Source organism: Rissa tridactyla, unplaced genomic scaffold (genome assembly GCF_028500815.1).
Source record: "Rissa tridactyla isolate bRisTri1 unplaced genomic scaffold, bRisTri1.patW.cur.20221130 scaffold_746, whole genome shotgun sequence".
Lineage (NCBI taxonomy): Eukaryota > Metazoa > Chordata > Aves > Charadriiformes > Laridae > Rissa > Rissa tridactyla.
Window position 1 is genome coordinate 1 of NW_026529963.1, and position 17,726 is coordinate 17,726.

The 17,726-nt window shown below is 69.1% G+C and overlaps 1 protein-coding gene across 1 annotated transcript; it reads right to left on the minus strand.

The window, feature by feature from the left end:
* Positions 1-3,427: 3,427 nt before the first annotated feature.
* LOC128903913 (ryanodine receptor 1-like) lies at positions 3,428-17,444 on the minus strand. Its single transcript, XM_054187799.1, has 11 exons — positions 17,284-17,444; positions 16,108-16,274; positions 15,898-15,984; positions 14,624-14,850; positions 11,487-12,330; positions 10,209-10,409; positions 8,253-8,364; positions 7,280-7,423; positions 5,870-6,143; positions 3,957-4,072; positions 3,428-3,849 (listed from the first exon to the last, which is right to left on the minus strand). Exons 1-11 carry the CDS (start codon positions 17,306-17,308, stop codon positions 3,428-3,430), a joined length of 2,619 nt encoding a protein of 872 aa, XP_054043774.1. The 5' UTR covers positions 17,309-17,444.
* Positions 17,445-17,726: the final 282 nt, after the last annotated feature.

Below are 17,726 nucleotides of genomic sequence, written 5' to 3' on the forward strand. Positions count from 1 at the left end.
GGACAGGGGGACCCCCAGGGTGCAGAAGGGGGGGTCAGGGGACCCTGGGGGGGGGGCAGGAGGGACAGGGACCCCCGGGGTGGCAGGAGGGGGGGGTCAGGGACCCCCTGGATGGGGACACGGGGATGCCCGGGGTGGCAGGAGGGGGGGGGGTCAGGGAGACTCAGGGACCCCCGGGGTGGCGGGAGGGGGACAGGGGACCCTGGGGGGGGTCAGGGGGACTCGGGGACCCCCGGGGTGGCGGGAGGGGGGATCGGGGGACCCTGGGGGGGGGTCAGGGGGACTCGGGGACCCCCGGGGTGGCGGGAGGGGGACAGGGGACCCTGGGGGGGGTCAGGGGGACTCGGGGACCCCCGGGGTGGCGGGAGGGGGGATCGGGGGACCCTGGGGGGCGTCAGGGGGACTCGGGGACCCCCGGGGTGGCAGGAGGGGAGGTCGGGGGGACTCGGGGCCACCCCCCCGGCGCGGGGCAGGGCCCGGGGGGGGTCGGGGGGGGTCCCTCACCGTTGACGAAGACGGCGAAGCGGAGGAAGTCGAGGTAGCGCTCGCCCCCGCAGGGGTTCCAGCCGATGTCGGGGGTAGCCCTTGGAGAGCAGCATGGGGCAGCTCTGCAGCCCGCAGCTCGCCAGGTACCTCACCACCTGCGGCACGGGGACCGCGCACGGGGACCTCGCATGGGGACCTCGCACGGGGATCTCAACACGGGGGATCTCGCACGGGGACCTCGCACGGGGATCTCGCATGGGGGACCTCGCACGGGAACCTCGCATGGGGACCTCGCACGGGGATCTCAACACGGGGGATCTCGCACGGGGGCCTCGACACGGGGGATCTCGCATGGGGACTTTGACACGGGGACCTCGCACGGGGGATCTCGCACGGGGGATCTCGCACGGGGATCTCACATGGGATCTCGCACGGGGGCCTCGACACGGGGATCTCACACAGGGATCTCAAAATGGGGATCTCAAAATGGGGATCTCACACGGGGGATCTCGCACAGGGATCTCGCACGGGGATCTCACATGGGGACCTTGCAGGGGGCCTCGACACGGGGATCTCGCACGGGGGATCTCACACAGGGATCTCGCACGGGGGTCTCGACACGGGGATCTCAACACGGGGGCCTTGACACGGGGATCTCACACAGGGATCTCAAAATGGGGATCTCGCACGGGGACCTCGCACGGGGGATCTCGCACGGGGATCTCGCACGGGGGCCTCACACGGGGGCCTCACACGGGGATCTCGCACGGGGGGCCGCGCACGGGGGATCTCGCACGGGGGATCTCGCACGGGGATCTCACACGGGGATCTCGCACGGGGATCTCACACGGGGGATCTCACATGGGGATCTCGCACAGGGGCCCGCGCACGGGGATCTCTCACGGGGACCTTGCACGGGGATCTCGCACGGGGATCTCACATGGGGACCTCGCACGGGGGATCTCGCACGGGGACCTCACACGGGGATCTCGCACGGGGATCTCTCACGGGGATCTCGCACGGGGACCTCGCACGGGGATCTCACACGGGGATCTCGCACAGGGGATCTCGCACGGGGGATCTCGCACGGGGACCTCGCACGGGGACCTCGCACGGGGGATCTCGCACGGGGGACCTCGCACGGGACCTCGCACGGGGGATCTCGCACGGGGGATCTCGCACGGGGACCTCGCACGGGGACCTCGCACGGGGGATCTCGCACGGGGGATCTCGCACGGGGATCTCACACGGGGATCTCGCACAGGGGATCTCGCACGGGGGATCTCGCACGGGGACCTCGCACGGGGACCTCGCACGGGGGATCTCGCACGGGGGACCTCGCACGGGGGATCTCGCACGGGGATCTCACACGGGGACCTCGCACGGGGGATCTCGCACGGGGATCTCACACGGGGACCTCGCACGGGGGCCGCGCACGGGGGCCTCGCACAGGGATCTCGCACAGGGATCTCGCACAGGGATCTCACACGGGGGCCGCGCACGGGGGCCTCGCACGGGGGATCTCGCACAAGGACCTCGCACGGGGACCTCGCACAAGGACCTCGCCCCCAGGGCGCCCCCCACCTTCTCCAGGTCCTGCTCCTTGAGGGCCAGCGCCCAGCTCGTTGTTGTCGATGACGGAGGCGGCCGCCACGTCCAGGGGGGTCGGGGGGGGGGGGGGGTCGGGGTGAGCCGCCACCGGGAGGGGACACTGCCTGGGGGGGGGGGGGCACCCGGGGTTGGGGGGGGGGAGGGGGGGAAGGTCGGGAGCAGGGGGTGCGGGGACCCCTGGGTGCCGCATTTGGGGTGCAGGGACCCCCCCAGGCGCCAGGTTGGGGACGCAGAGGACGGGAGGGGACCCCCGGGGGACACGTCTCTCCGGGGGGGTGCTGGTGGCAGGGGGGTGGCAGGGGGGTGACGGGGGTGACAGGGGGATGACAGGGACCCCAGGGTGCCAGTTTAGGGGTGACGGGGACCCCCAGGGGTCCCAGATGGGGGACACAGAGGACGGGAGGGGACCCCCAGGGGACTCGTCCCTCCAGGGGATGCCGGTGGCAGGCAGGGCAGGGGTGGCAGGGGGGTGACAGAAGGTGACAGCAGGGTGGCAGGAAGGTGACAGGGGGGTGACAGGAGGTGGAGGGGGGTGACAGGGACCCCCAGGGTCCCAGATGGGGGACGCACAGGACGGGAGGGGACCCCCAGGGGACCCGTCCCTCTGGGGGATGCCGGTGGCAGGGGGGGTGGCAGGGGGGTGACAGGGGGCTGACACAAGGTGACAGGGGGGTGGCAGGGAGGTGGCAGGGAGGTGACAGGGCGGTGACAGGAGGTGGAGGGGGGTGACAGGGACCCCCAGGGTCCCAGATGGGGGACGCAGAGGACGGGAGGGGACGCCCAGGGGACTCGTCCCTCCAGGGGACGCCGGTGGCAGGCAGGGCAGGGGTGACAGGGGGGTGACAGGGGGGGTGACAGGAGGTGACAGGGGGGTGGCAGGGAGGTGGCAGGGCGGTGACAGGAGGTGGAGGAGGGTGACAGGGACCCCCAGGGTCCCAGATGGGGGACGCAGAGGACGGGAGGGGACCCATCCCTATGGGGGACGCCGGTGGCAGGCAGGGCAGGGGCGGCAGGGGGGTGACAGGGGGGGTGATGGGAGGTGACGGGGGGGTGACAGGAGATGGAGGGGGGGTGACAGGGAGGTGATGGGGACCCCCAGGGTCCCAGATGGGGGACGCAGAGGACGGGAGGGGACCCGTCCCTATGGGGGACGCCGGTGGCAGGCAGGGCCGGGGTGGCAGGGGGGTGACGGGGGGGTGACATGAGGTGACAGGGGGGGTGGCAGGGAGGTGGCAGGGAGGTGGCAGGGCGGTGACAGGAGGTGGAGGGGGGTGACAGGGACCCCCAGGGTCCCAGATGGGGGACGCAGAGGATGGGAGGGGACCCGTCCCTATGGGGACGCCGGGTGGCAGGCAGGGCAGGGGTGGCAGGGGGGTGACAGGCGGGGTGATGGGAGGTGACAGGGGGGTGACAGGAGATGGAGGGGGTGACAGGGAGGTGACAGGGACCCCCAGGGTCCCAGATGGGGGACGCAGAGGACGGGAGGGGACCCATCCCTATGGGGGACACCGGTGGCAGGCAGAGCAGGGGCGGCAGGGGGGTGACGGGGGGGTGACAGGAGGTGACAGGAGGTGACGGGGGGGTGTGACGGGGGGGTGACGGGGGGGCGCCGGCTCACCCAGGCCGATGCTGCTGTTCTCCAGCAGGTAGCCCAGGTGGTCGAACATGGAGCGCTGGTTCTGGCGGCTGATGCGGCAGAAGTAGCAGAGGAAGCGGGCAGCAGTTGGTCACCATCTTGGGGAAGCGAATCTCCTGCCGGGGGGGGGGACGGACACACGGACAGCAAGGGAGGGTCAGGGGACACGGCGGGGGCAGGGAGGGCTCGAGGTGGGGGGACGGGGGACGGGGGACGGGCTCACCTTGGACTCGCCGCCCCCCAGGACGCTGACCATGACCTGCATGACGGTCTCGTGCATCCCCAGCGCCCGCATCAGGTTGGGGGTGTTGGTAGAAAACCTTGTTGTTCATGATGTTCCTGCAGGAAAAACGGGGGGGGGGGGGGGGACGGACGGACACGGAGATCAGGGGGTGCTGGGGGGGGGGGACGGACCCCGGGAGGGGACGTGGGGCACCCAGGGGGGAGCCAGGGAGGGGATATGGGGGGTCTGGGGGGGGAAATGGGGGTGCCCAGGGGACACAAGGGGGGACACGGGGGGCCTGGGGGGACCCAGGGAGGGATATGGGGGGCCTGGGGGGGCACATGGGGGTGCCCAGGGGACACAAGGGGGGACGTGGGGGGCCCAGGGAGGGACATGGGGGGCCTGGGGGGGTCATGGGGGTGCCCAGGGGACACAAGGGGGGACACGGGGGGCCTGAGGGGACCCAGGGAGGGATATGGGGGGCCCGGGGGGGGACAGGGGGGGTGCCCAGGGGACACAAGGGGGGACGTGGGGGGCCCAGGGAGGGACATGGGGGGCCTGGGGGGGTCATGGGGGTGCCCAGGGGACACAAGGGGGGACACGGGGGGCCTGAGGGGACCCAGGGAGGGATATGGGGGGCCCGGGGGGGGACAGGGGGGTGCCCAGGGGACAAGGGGGGACGTGGGGGGCCCAGGGAGGGACATGGGGGTGCCCAGGGGACACAAGGGGGGACACGGGGGCGCCCAGAGGGGACACAAGGGGTGCCCAGGGGTGACACAAGGAGCTCGGGGGTGCCCGGGGGGTGACACAAGGAGCCTGGGGGTGACACAGGGAGCCCGGGGGTGCCCGGGGGTGCCCAGGGGGTGACATGAGGTGCCCAGGGGGTGACACGGGATGCCCAGGGGGTGACACAAGGTGCCCAGAGGGGACAAAAGGGGGTGCCCAGAGGGGACACAAGGAGCCCGGGGGTGACACAAGGGGTGCCCAGGGGGTGACACGGGGAGCCCGGCGGTGACACAGCGTGCCCGGGGGTGACCAGGGGGTGACACAAGGAGCCAGGGGTGCCCAAGGGGTGACATGAGGTGCCCAGGGGGTGACACAAGGAGCCCAGGGGTGCCCAGGGGGTGACACGAGGTGCCCGGGGGGTGACACAAGGAGTCCACGGGTGAGACAGGGTGCCCAGGGGTGACACAAGGAGCCCGGGGGGTGACGCGGGGTGCCCAGGGGTGACACAGGGAGCCTGAGGGTGCCCAGGGGGTGACACAAGGAGCCCGGGGGTGACACAAGGAGTGCCCAGGGGGTGACACGGGGTGCCGGGGATGACGCGGGGTGCCCAGAGGGAACACAAGAGGTGCCCAGGGGTGACATAAGGAGCCCGGGGGTGACACGGGGTGACACAAGGAGCCTGGGGGTGACACAAAGGGTGCCCAGGGGGTGACACGAGGTGCCCAGGGGGTGACACGGGGTGCCCGGGGATGACGTGGGGTGCCCAGAGGGGACACAAGGAGCCTGGGGGTGACACAAAGAGCCTGGGGGTGACACAAAGGGTGCCCAGGGGGTGACACGAGGTGCCCGCGGGTGACGTGGGATGCCCAGAGGGGACACAAGGGGTGCCCAGGGGGTGACACAAGGAGCCCGGGGGTGACACGAGGTGCCCAGGGGGTGACACAAGGAGCCCGGGGGTGACACGGGATGCCCAGAGGGGACACAAGGGGTGCCCGGGGGTGACACAAGGGGTGCCCAGGGAGGTGACACGGGGTGCCCGGGGATGACGCGGGGTGCCCAGAGGGGACACAAGGAGCCCGGGGGTGACACAAGGAGCCCGGGGGGTGACACAAGGGGTGCCCGGGGGGTGACACAAGGGGTGCCCGGGGGGTGACGCGGGGTGGCCGGGGCAGGGTGCGGGCGCCCACCCGATGCTCTGGATCATGAGGTTCTCCTCCTCGGGGCCCATCTGGACGATGAGGAGGGAGCGGATCTGGCCCAGGCACTCCAGGAGGGCGACGGTGTCGGGCACCGAGAGGGCGCTGATGGTGTAGGCCTTGGGGAGGGCGCGCACCAGTTCCCCCAGTCCGTCGTACTGGCGGTGCAGGAGGCTGAACATGGCGCGCACCAGCTCGGGGCTCTGGATGAAGGACTCCTGCGCCCAGTGCACCATCGTCTGCGAGATCAGCTCCTGCAGCGTGCCTGGGGACGGGGCAGGCGGGGGGCTCGGGGACGCCTCGGGGACAGCCTGGGCGGCACCTTGGGGACAGCTTGGGCAACGTCTTGGGGACACCCTAGTTGGCACCTTGGGGACAGCTTGGGCAACGCCTTGGGGACAGTTTAGTTGGCCATACCTTGGGGACAGCTTGGCCAACGTCTTGGGGACATCTTAGTTGGCCATGCCTTGGGGACAGCTTGGGCAACGCCTTGGGGACACCCTAGTTGGCGCCTTGGGGACACCCTAGTTGGCACCTTGGGGACAGCTTGGCCATTGTCTTGGGGACATCTTAGTTGGCCGTGCCTTGGGGACAGCTTGGGCAACGTCTTGGGGACACCCTAGTTGGCACCTTGGGGACAGCTTGGCCAACACCTTGGGGACATCTTAGTTGGCCGTGCCTTGGGGACAGCTTGGCCAACATCTTGGGGACACCCTAGTTGGCACCTTGGGGACAGCTTGGCCAACACCTTGGGGACAACCTTAGTTGGCCGTGCCTTGGGGACAGCTTGGCCATCATCTTGGGGACAGCCTGGCCAACACCTTGGGGACACCCTAGTTGGCACCTTGGGGACAGCTTGGCCAACGTCTTGGGGACATCTTAGTTGGCCGTGCCTTGGGGACAGCTTGGGCAACGCCTTGGGGACACCCTAGTTGGCACCTTGGGGACAGCTTGGCCATCATCTTGGGGACATCTTAGTTGGCCGTGCCTTGGGGACAGCTTGGCCAACGTCTTGGGGACAGTTTGGCCAACGTCCTGGGGACAACCTTAGTTGGCACCTTGGGGACAGCTTGGGCAACACCATGGGGACAGCCTGGCCAACGTCTTGGGGACAGCTTGGTTGGCATCTTGGGGACAACCTGGCCAACACCTTGAGGACAACCTTAGTTGGCACCTTGGGGACAGCTTGGCCAACGTCTTGGGGACAGTTTGGCCAACACCCTGGGGACAACTTGGCCAACACCTTGGGGACAACCTGGCCAACACCTTGGGGACAACCTGGCCAACGCCTTGGGGACACCTCAGCTGGCGCCTTGGGGACAGCCCGGCCGTGCCCTGGGGACAGCCGAGCGGGGACCCTGGGGCCACCCCATCCCGCCCCCCCCCGTCCCCCCCCCTCACTGGGCACCGGGGGCTCCTCGGGGGGTGGCTCCTCCTGCGCCGCCGTCCCCCGGAGCCCCACCACCTTCTGCACCAGCCCCAGCAGCCGCTGCCGCAGCGTCGTCTCCTCGGCCTCCTCCTCCTCCTCGTCCGCCAGCTCGATGCCTGGGGGGCACGGACCGGGGGGGGGGCACGTCACCACGGGGGGGGTCCCCATGGCCCCATGGTCCCTGGATGGGGGTCCCGGGGGTCCCTTGGTGGAAGTCCCCATGCCCTGGGGGTCCTGGGGGTCCCAGGATGGGGGTCCCCCGGGTCCCTGGATGGGGGTCCCTATGCCCTGGGGGTCCCCAAGGTCCCAGGATGGGGGTCCCGGGGGTCCCTTGGTGGAAGCCCCCATGCCCTGGAGGTCCAAGGATGGGAGTCCCGGGGGTCCCTGAATGGGGGTCCCTATGCCCTGGGGGTCCCCTGGGTCCCAGGATGGGGGTCCCCCGGGTCCCTGGATGGGGGTCCCTATGCCCTGGGGGTCCCCTGGGTCCCAGGATGGGGGTCCCGGGGGTCCCTTGGTGGAAGCCCCCATGTCTTGGGGGTCCCCCGGGTCCCAGAGGTCCCTGGATGGGGGTCCCCATGCCCTGGAGGTCCCGGGGGTCCCAGGATGGGGGCTCCTGGGGGTCCCTTGGTGGAAGCCCCCATGCTCTGGGGGTCCAATGTTGGGGGTCCCCATGCCCTGGCGGTCCCAGGAGTCCCAAGATGGGGGTCCCGGGGGTCCCTGGATGGGGGGTCCCTATGCCCTGGGGGTCCCCTGGGTCCCAGGATGGGGGTCCCGGGGGTCCCTTGGTGGAAGCCCCCATGCCCTGGGGGTCCCAGAGGTCCCTGGATGGGGGGTCCCCATGCCCTGGGCGTCCCGGGGGTCCCAGGATGGGGGTTCCTGGGGGTCCCTTGGTGGAAGTCCCCACACCCCGGGGGTCCCCACACCCCGGGGGGGTCCCCGTCTCACCGCAGTGGGCCAGCAGGTCGTTGTGGAAGTCGAGGAGCTCGTCGCGAATGTCCTCGGGGACCGGACACTCCTCCTCCTCCGCCCCCGCCTTGTACTGCAGCAGCATGTTGATCTGGGGACGGGGACACGGCGGGGACGCCCCGGGGGTCAGCGGGACCCGGCCCCACACCGTCACCCCCCACACACACACACACACCGTGCGCCCCCCCGCCTGGCCCCTACACCCGCGTCCCCACGGGGGTGTCCCCATGCCCGTCCCCACGCGTGTCCCCGCTCCCCGTGCACGTCCCCATGGGTGGCACCATGGGTGTCCCCACGCGTGTCCCCACTCCCCATGGATGTCCCCATGGGTGTCACCATGGGTGTCCCCACGCGTGTCCCCACTCCCCATGAATGTCCCCCTGGGTGTCACCATGGATGTCCCCATGGGTGATCCCCGCTCCCCGTGCACGTCCCCATGGGTGGCACCATGGATGTCCCCATGGGTGTCCCCGCTCCCCGTGCACATCCCCATGGATGTCCCCATGGGTGTCCCCCCTCCCCATGGATGTCCCCATGGGTGTCCCCGCTCCCCGTGCACATCCCCATGGATGTCCCCATGGGTGTCCCCACTCCCCATGGATGTCCCCATGGGTGTCCCCGCTCCCCATGCACATCCCCATGGGTGTCACCATGGATGTCCCCACACGTGTCCCCACTCCCCACGCACGTCCCCATGGGTGTCACCATGGATGTCCCCACACGTGTCCCCACTCCCCATGGATGTCCCCATGGGTGTCCCCGCTCCCCGTGCACGTCCCCATGGGTGGCACCATGGATGTCCCCATGGGTGTCCCCACTCCCCATGGATGTCCCCATGGGTGTCCCCTGCTCCCCGTGCACGTCCCCATGGGTGGCACCATGGATGTCCCCATGGGTGTCCCCACTCCCCATGGATGTCCCCATGGGTGTCCCCCGCTCCCCGTGCACGTCCCCATGGGTGGCACCATGGATGTCCCCATGGGTGTCCCCGCTCCCCGTGCACATCCCCATGGGTGTCACCATGGATGTCCCCACACGTGTCCCCACTCCCCACGCACGTCCCCATGGGTGTCACCATGGATGTCCCCACACGTGTCCCCACTCCCCATGGATGTCCCCATGGGTGTCCCCGCTCCCCGTGCACGTCCCCATGGGTGTCACCATGGCTATCCCCATACCCAGCCCCACGGATGTCCCCATGGCTGTCCCCGCTCCCCACGCATGTCCCCACGGATGTCCCCACTCTCCATACATGTCCCCATGCCCACCCTCATGGGTGTCCCCATGCCCACCCCCACGGATGTCCCCACGGATGTCCCCATGCCCATCCCCACGTGCGTCCCTGCTCCCCGTGCCTGTCCTCACGGACATCCTTGTGGGTGTCCCCACGCCCGTCCCCACGGATGTCCCCGTGGCTGTCCCCGCTCCCCGTGCCTGTCCCCACGGATGTCCCCCTGGGTGTCCCCATGTCCCTATGTCTGTCCCCATGGCTGTCCCCATGGCTGTCCCCGCTCCCCGTGCCTGTCCCCACAGACGTCCCCGTGGGCGTCCCCATGTCCCCACGCCCATCCCCGCAGATGTCCCCGTGGCTGTCCCCGCTCCCCACGCACGTCCCCATGGCTGTCCCCGCTCTCCATGCACGTCCCCATGCCCACCCTCATGGGTGTCCCCATGCCCGTCCCCACAGATGTCCCTGTGGGTGTCCCCATGTCCCCACGGATGTCCCCATGGCTGTCCCCATTCCCCATGCCCATCCCCACAGACGTCCCTGTGGGCGTCCCCATGTCCCCATGCCCATCCCCACGTGTGTCCCCGCTCCCCGTGCCCGTCCCCACGGACATCCCTGTGGGTGTCCCCACGCCCGTCCCCACGTGTGTCCCCGCTCCCCCTGCCCGTCCCCACGGACGTCCCCTCTGGGCGGCCGCCCCCTCGCACCTGCTCCTGGGGGGGCGAGCGGAACTCGCGGGTGCGCCGGGCGGTCTCGGCGGCCGACATGGTGAGCGCCCGCATCAGCTGCCCGTAGCGCCGGCGCTGGTCGCGCTGCAGCCGCTCCACGTGGCGCTCGGAGAAGGCCACGATGGCCTCCACGCGGTGCTGCAGCTCCCGCTCGCAGAAGTACTGCAGCAGGTTGCACATCTGCCCCCCCGGCGTCAGTGGGGGACGGGGACGCGCGGGTCCCCGAGGGGACGTGGGGACAGGCAGCCCAGGGAGGGGACGTGGGGACAGGGAGCCCAGGGAGGGACACAGGGAAGGGACACGGGGAGGGAAGATGGGGACAAGGACCCCAGGGAAGGGACACGGGGGGGACATGGGGACAGGGAGCCCAGGGAGGGACATGTGGAGGGGGACATGGGACCCCAGGGAGGGGACAAGGACCCCAGGGAAGGGACACGGGGGGGGGGGACATGGGGAGGGAAGATGGGGACAAGGACCCCAGGGAAGGGACACGGGGGGGGGGACATGGGGACAAGGACCCCAGGGAGGGGACATGGGGAGGGGACATGGGGACAGGGACGCCAGGGAGGGCACGTGGGGACAGAGGCTGGGACAGACTCCCCCAGGGAGGGGACATGGGGACAGGCACCTCGGGAAGAGGACACGGGGAGGGGACATGGGGACAGAGACTGGGACAGCGACGCCAGGGAGGGGACACGGGGAGAGGACACAGGGACAGGGACGCCAGGGAGGGGACGTAGGGAAGGGACATGGGGACAAGGACCCCAGGGAGGGAAGATGGGGACAGAGACCCCAGGGAGGGGACATGGGGAGGGGACATGGGGACAGAGACTGGGACAGGGACCCCAGGGAGGGGACATGGGGAGGGGACACAGGGACAGAGACTGGGACAGGGACCCCAGGAAGGGACATGGGGAGGGAAGACGGGGACAAGGACCCCAGGGACGGGATGTGGGGAGGGGACACGGGGACAGGGACCCCAGGGAGGGGACATGGGGAGGGGACATGGGGACAGGGACCCCAGGGAGGGGACACAGGGACAGAGACTGGGACAGGGGACCCCAGGGAGGGGACACGGGGAGGGGACATGGGGACAGAGACTAGGACACGGACACCAGGGAGGGGACACGGGGAGAGGACACAGGGACAGGGACGCCAGGGAGGGGACGTAGGGAAGGGACACGGGGACAAGGACCCCAGGGAGGGGACACGGGCCCCCCGAGGCTGTGACACCCCCCCCGGGGAGGGTCCCCTCACCTGCAGCTTGACCGACTCCGGCAGCTTCATCTGCAGCAGCCCTTCCTCCAGCCCTTCCTCCTCCTCCTCCTCCTCCTCCTTCTCCTCCTCCTCTTCCTCCTCCTCCTCCTCCATCTCCCCCGCCTCGATGGCCTTCTTCCGCGCCTCCTCCTCTTCCTCCCCCTCGCCGTCGCCCGGGGGGTCCCGCCGGGGCTCCCCGAAAACCCTGGGCTCGATCATGCGGAGGATGCGACGCACGTCGCCGTCCCCCAGCGCGCCCACGGCCAGCAGCGCCGACACCAGCTTCAGGACCGGCACCAGCTGGAACTCCACGCTGCCGCCCACGGGGTCCCGGGCGTGGGGTCCCCCCCCGGCCACCGCCTCCTCCAGCATCCTGATGGCCCGCGCCCCCAAAGCCCCCAAGGGGATGCTGGGGGCCAGCGGCGCCCGCCCGCCGCCGGCCGCCAAGATGAAACAGGGTTCGGCGAAATGGGGTTGGGGTCGCAAACAGGCGCTGGGACCCACGCCGGGGGGGCCGGGGGCTCTCCCCCCATCGGGGAAGAGGGTGATGCTCTTGGTGGCTTCGGTCATGGGGATGATGAACTCGGCGCTCATGGAGGCGCGGGCGCGTTGGGCGGCGTCCAGGTGCATGGCCAGCAGCAGGTCGTAGTAGCCGGCCCGCAGGGGGCCCGGCAGCTCGGGGCTCTCGATGGCGAAGAGGAGCTGGGCCTGGTCCACGTGGCTGCAGAGAGCGTGGGCCACCCGGTTGTTGCCCAGGGCGCAGACGGCGCAGTAGAGCTTCAGCGTGTGCCACTGGAAACGCAGAAGGTCCGACCGCTCCGACAGCTCCATGATGTCGATGCACCTGGGGGTCGGGGAGGGGGAGGGGGAGAGACCTGGGGGGTCAGCGCCGGACGCCTGGGTCAGCCGGGGGTGGGACCCCTGGGTCCCTCAAGGATGGGACACCTGGGTCCCTCAAGGATGGGACTCAAGGGGACACGACACCCAGGTCCTCTGGGGATGAGACTCAAGGGGACACGGCATCAAGGTCTCCTGGGGATGGGACTCAAGGGGACATGACATCCTAGGACTCCTGGGGACGGGACCCCTGGGTCCCCCAAGGATGAGACTCAAGGGGACACAACTCCCAGGTCCCCTGGGGATGGGACTCCTGGGTCTCCTGGGAATGGGACCCCTGGGTGCCTCAACGATGGGACTCAAGGGGACACGACACCCAGGTCCCCTGGTGATGAGACCCCTGGGTCTCCTGGGGGATGGGACTCAAGGGGACATGACATCCTAGGACTCCTGGGGATGGAACCCCTGGGTCCCTCAAGGACGGGACTCAAGGGGACACGACACCCAGGTCCCCTGGGGATGGGACTCCTGGGTCTTGGACCCCTAGGTCCCTCAAGGATGGGACTCAAGGGGACAAGACTACCAGGTCCCCTGGGGAGGGAACCCAAGGGGACACGGCACCAAGGTCTCCTGCAGATGGGACCCAGGGGGACATGACATCCTAGGACTCCTGGGGATGGGACACCTGGATCCCCCAAGGATGGGACTCAAGGGGACACGACACCCACGTCCTCTGAGGATGGAAGTCCTGGGTCCCTCAAGGACGGGACTCAAGGGGACACGACACTCAGGTCTCCTGGGGATGGAAGTCCTGGGTCTCCCAAGGATAGGACCCAAGGGGACACAAGACCTAGGTCTCCTGGGAATGTGACACCCAGGTTTCCTGGGAATGGGACTCTTGGGTCTCCTAAGGATGGGACTCAAGAGGACACGGCATCAAGGTGTCCTGGAGATGGGACCCCTGGGTCTCCTGGGGATGGGACACCTGGGTCCCTCAAGGATGGGACTCGAGGGGACACGACACCCAGGTCCCCTGGGGATGGGACTCAAGGGGACACGGCATCAAGGTGTCCTGGAGATGGGACCCCTGGGTCTCCTGGGGATGGGACACCTGGGTCCCTCAAGGATGGGACTCGAGGGGACACGACACCCAGGTCCCCTGGGGATGGGACTCAAGGGGACACGGCATCAAGGTCTCCTGGGGATGGGACTCAAGGGGACATGACATCCTAGGACTTCTGGGGACGGGACCCCTGGGTCTCCTGGGAATGGACCCCTGGGGACATGACATCCGGGTCTCCTGGGGACGGGACCCCTGGGTCCCTCAAGGATGAGACTCAAGGGGACACAACTCCCAGGTCCCCTGGGGATGGGACTCCTGGGTCTCCTGGGAATGGGACCCCTGGGTGCCTCAACGATGGGACTCAAGGGGACACGACACCCAGGTCCCCTGGTGATGAGACCCCTGGGTCTCCTGGGGGATGGGACTCAAGGGGACACGACATCCTAGGACTCCTGGAGATGGAACCCCTGGGTCCCTCAAGGATGGGACTCAAGGGGACACGACACCCAGGTCCCCTGGGGATGGAAGTCCTGGGTCTCCTGGGGGATGGGACTCAAGGGGACACGACACCCAGGTCCTCTGGGGATGGGACTCAAGGGGACACGGCATCAAGGTCTCCTGGAGATGGGACTCCTTGGTCTGCTGGGGATGGGACACCTGGGTCCCTCAAGGATGGCACTCAAGGGGACACGACACTCAGGTCTCCTGGGGATGGAAGTCCTGGGTCTCCCAAGGATAGGACCCAAGGGGACACAAGACCTAGGTCTCCTGGGAATGTGACACCCAGGTTTCCTGGGAATGGGACTCTTGGGTCTCCTAAGGATGGGACTCAAGAGGACACGGCATCAAGGTCTCCTGGGGATGGGACCCCTGGGTCTCCTGGGAATGGACCCCTGGGGACATGACATCCGGGTCTCCTGGGGATGGGGCCCCTGGGGACTTGCCACCAAGGTCTCCTGGGGACGGAGCCTCTGGGTGCCCAGGAAATAGGACACAACACCAGGGTCCCCGGGGGCTGGGACACCTCAGGGTCCCCTGGCTGTAGGACACGCGGGTCCCCTGGGCCGTGATGCCAAGGGTGCCCCGGGGCAAGACGTCAGGGTCTCCTGGGGGAAGGACGCCTTGGTCCCCTGGGCGGGCCACCAGGACACCGGGGTCACCTGGGGCCAGGAGACCAAGCCGTTGGGGTCCCCTGGGGCAGGGATGGGGGCGCCGGGGGAGGCCGGGGGTCGCGGACCTGTTCTCCTCGGGGATGTGGAGGGCCATCATGACGAGGGGCTCGTTGCACTCCACCATCCAGCCCTGCCGCTCGCTCAGGCGGGTGGTGTCCACGGCCAGGAACTCGTTGGGCATGCGGCTCCAGGTGACGGGCGTCAAATGCTGGATGACCAACCGCGGCGGGCACTGCGGCTCCGGGTTCTTCCGCTCGCTGCTGAACATGGCGGCCGAGATGGGCATGATGTTCTGTGGGGACACGGGGTGGGGCGTGAGACGGGGTGGTGGGGGGGGGACACCCGGGCATCCGGCATGCCTGCTGCCCCCCAGAGACCCCCACCATCCCCAGAGATCCACCTGCTCCTTGGTCCATCTTGTAGCCACCAGAACCCCCCCCGAGACCCCCGCCACTCCCAGGGGTCCACGTTCTCCTTGGTCCACCCCACAGACCCCAAGAACCCTCCGTAGACCCCCACTGTCTCCAGGTGCTCCTTGGTCCCCCCACGGACCCCAAGAACCCTCCGTAGACCCCTACGACCCCCAGGGGCCCAGGTGCTCCTTGGCTCATCCTATAGACCCCAAGACCCCCACAGAGATCCCCACAAGCCCCAGGGGTCCAGGTTCTCCTTGGTCCACCCCATGGACCTCAAGAACCCTCCGTAGACCCCCACTATCTCCAGGTGCTCCTTGGTCCACCCCACAGGCCCCAAGAACCCTCTGTAGACCCCCACACTGTCTCCAGGTGCTCCTTGGTCCACCCCACGGACCCCAGGAACCCTCCATAGACCCCCACTGTCGCCAGGTGCTCCTTGGTCCACTCCAGGGGCCCCAAGAACCCTCCGTAGACCCCTACGACCCCCAGGGGCCCAGGTGCTCCTTAGCTCATCCTATAGACCCCAAGACCCCCACAGAGATCCCCACAAGCCCCAGGAGTCCAGGTTCTCCTTGGTCCACCCCACGGACCCCAAGAACCCTCCGCAGACCCCCACTGTCTCCAGGTTCTCCTTGGTCCACCCCATGGACCCCAAGAGCTCTCCACAGACCTCCACTATCTCCAGGTGCTCCTTGGTCCACCCCATGGACCCCAGGAACCCTCCGCAGACCCCCACTGTCTCCAGGGGTCCAGATCCTCCTTGGTCTACTTGATAGACCCCAAGAGCCCTCCGTAGACCCCCGCTATCTCCAGGGGCCCAGCTTCTCCTTGGTCCACCCCGTAGACCCCACCGTCTCCCCATAGACCCTCCTACCCCCACTAAGTGTGACCCAGGCTGGACCCCCAAGGCGGGTCCCGCTCACCTTGAGCTTGCCCAACTCGAACTGGATGACGTTCTGGCTGGTGGGGAGGGCGAAGACGGCCGGGAAGAGTTTGGTGTTGGGTTCCACCTACGTGGGCGAAGCCGCTGAGACCAGTGGAGGGAGCTGCCAAGCCTCCGGCGCGGGGGGAGGAAACCCACCCCCCCACCCCCGCCCTGCCCCAAGACCTCTGGAGAGGTGGGTCCACCCCACCTGGAAGAAGGTGTTGATCTCCTTGCCGTTGGCGGTGAAGGTCATGAGGCCGGTGGCCAGGTCCACCAGGCAACCGATGACCAGGTCGGCGTGGCTGACCCGCGCCTGCTGCGTGGCGCTGGCGAACTCCCCCCCCCCACACCATGTAGCAGTTGCTGCGCTTGATGCTGGGGGGGGAAAAAGGGGGGGAGCTGGAGGGGGGGCAACCTTCCCCGTCGCCCCCCACCAAGGGACCCCCAAGTCCTGGACCCCTTCCCCATTGCCCCCAAAGACCCCCAGATGCCGAATCCCTTCCCCATCGCCCCCCCAGGGGACCCCCAAGTCCTGGACCCCTCTTCCATCACCCCAAGGGACCCCCAGACCCCTTCCCCATGGCCCCCCCAAGGGACCCCCAGACCCCTTCCCCATCGCCCCCCCAAGGGACCCCCAGATCCCGGAGCCCTTCCCCACTGCCCCCCCCAGGGGACCCCCAACTCCTGGACCCCTTCCCTATTGCCCCCCAAAGACCCCCAGATGCCGGATCCCTTCCCTATCACCCCCCAGGGGACCCCCACATCCTGGATCCCTTCCCCATGTGCCCCCAAAGACCCCCAGACCCCTCTTCCATCACCCCCCCAAGGGACCCCCAAGTCCTGGACCCCTTCCCTATCGCCCCCCAAAGACCCCCAGATCCCAGACCCCTCTTCCATCACCCCCCCAAGGGACCCCCAACTCCTGGACCCCTTCCCCATCGCCCCCCCAAGGGACCCCCAGGTCCTGGACCCCTTCCCTATCGCCCCCCAAAGACCCCCAGATCCCAGACCCCTCTTCCATCACCCCCCCAAGGGACCCCCAGATCCCGGAGCCCTTCCCCATTGCCCCCCCCAGGGGACCCCCAACTCCTGGACCCCTTCCCCATCGCCCCCCCAAGGGACCCCCAGATGCCGGATCCCTTCCCCATCGCCCCCCCAGGGGACCCCCATGTCCTGGACCCCTTCCCTATCGCCCCCCAAAGACCCCCAGATCCCAGACCCCTCTTCCATCACCCCCCCAAGGGACCCCCAGGTCCCGGACCCCTTCCCCATCGCCCCCCCCAAAGACCCCCCGATCCCGGAGCCCTTCCCCATCGCCCCCTGGAGCCCCCAGTTTGGAGCCCCCCAGTTTGGGTCCCCGCTGCCCCCCCCGGCGCCGCGGTACCTGTCGTGCACGTTGCCCTTGTCATCGCCCATGGTGACGGTGACGGTGCGGACGCGGGAGAGGTCGAAGGCGGGGTCGTGCTGGTGGAAGTCGGGGGTCACCCACCCCACCCAGACGCTGGAGGGCTCCTGCCCCGCGAAGATCCGCACCGAGTAGTAGTACTGGGGGGCAGAGAGGTCAGGGGGGCGCGGGGACGGGGACACGGGGATGGGGACGGGGACAAGGATATAGGGATGGGGACGGGGACACGGGGACGGGGACACAGGGACGGGGACGGGGACAAGGATATAGGGATGGGGATGGGGACGGGGACAAGGATATAGGGATGGGGACGGGGATAGGGATACAGGGATGGGGACGGGGACGGGGACACGGGGACGGGGACACAGGGACGGGGACAAGGATATAGGGATGGGGACGGGGACACAGGGATGGGGATAAGG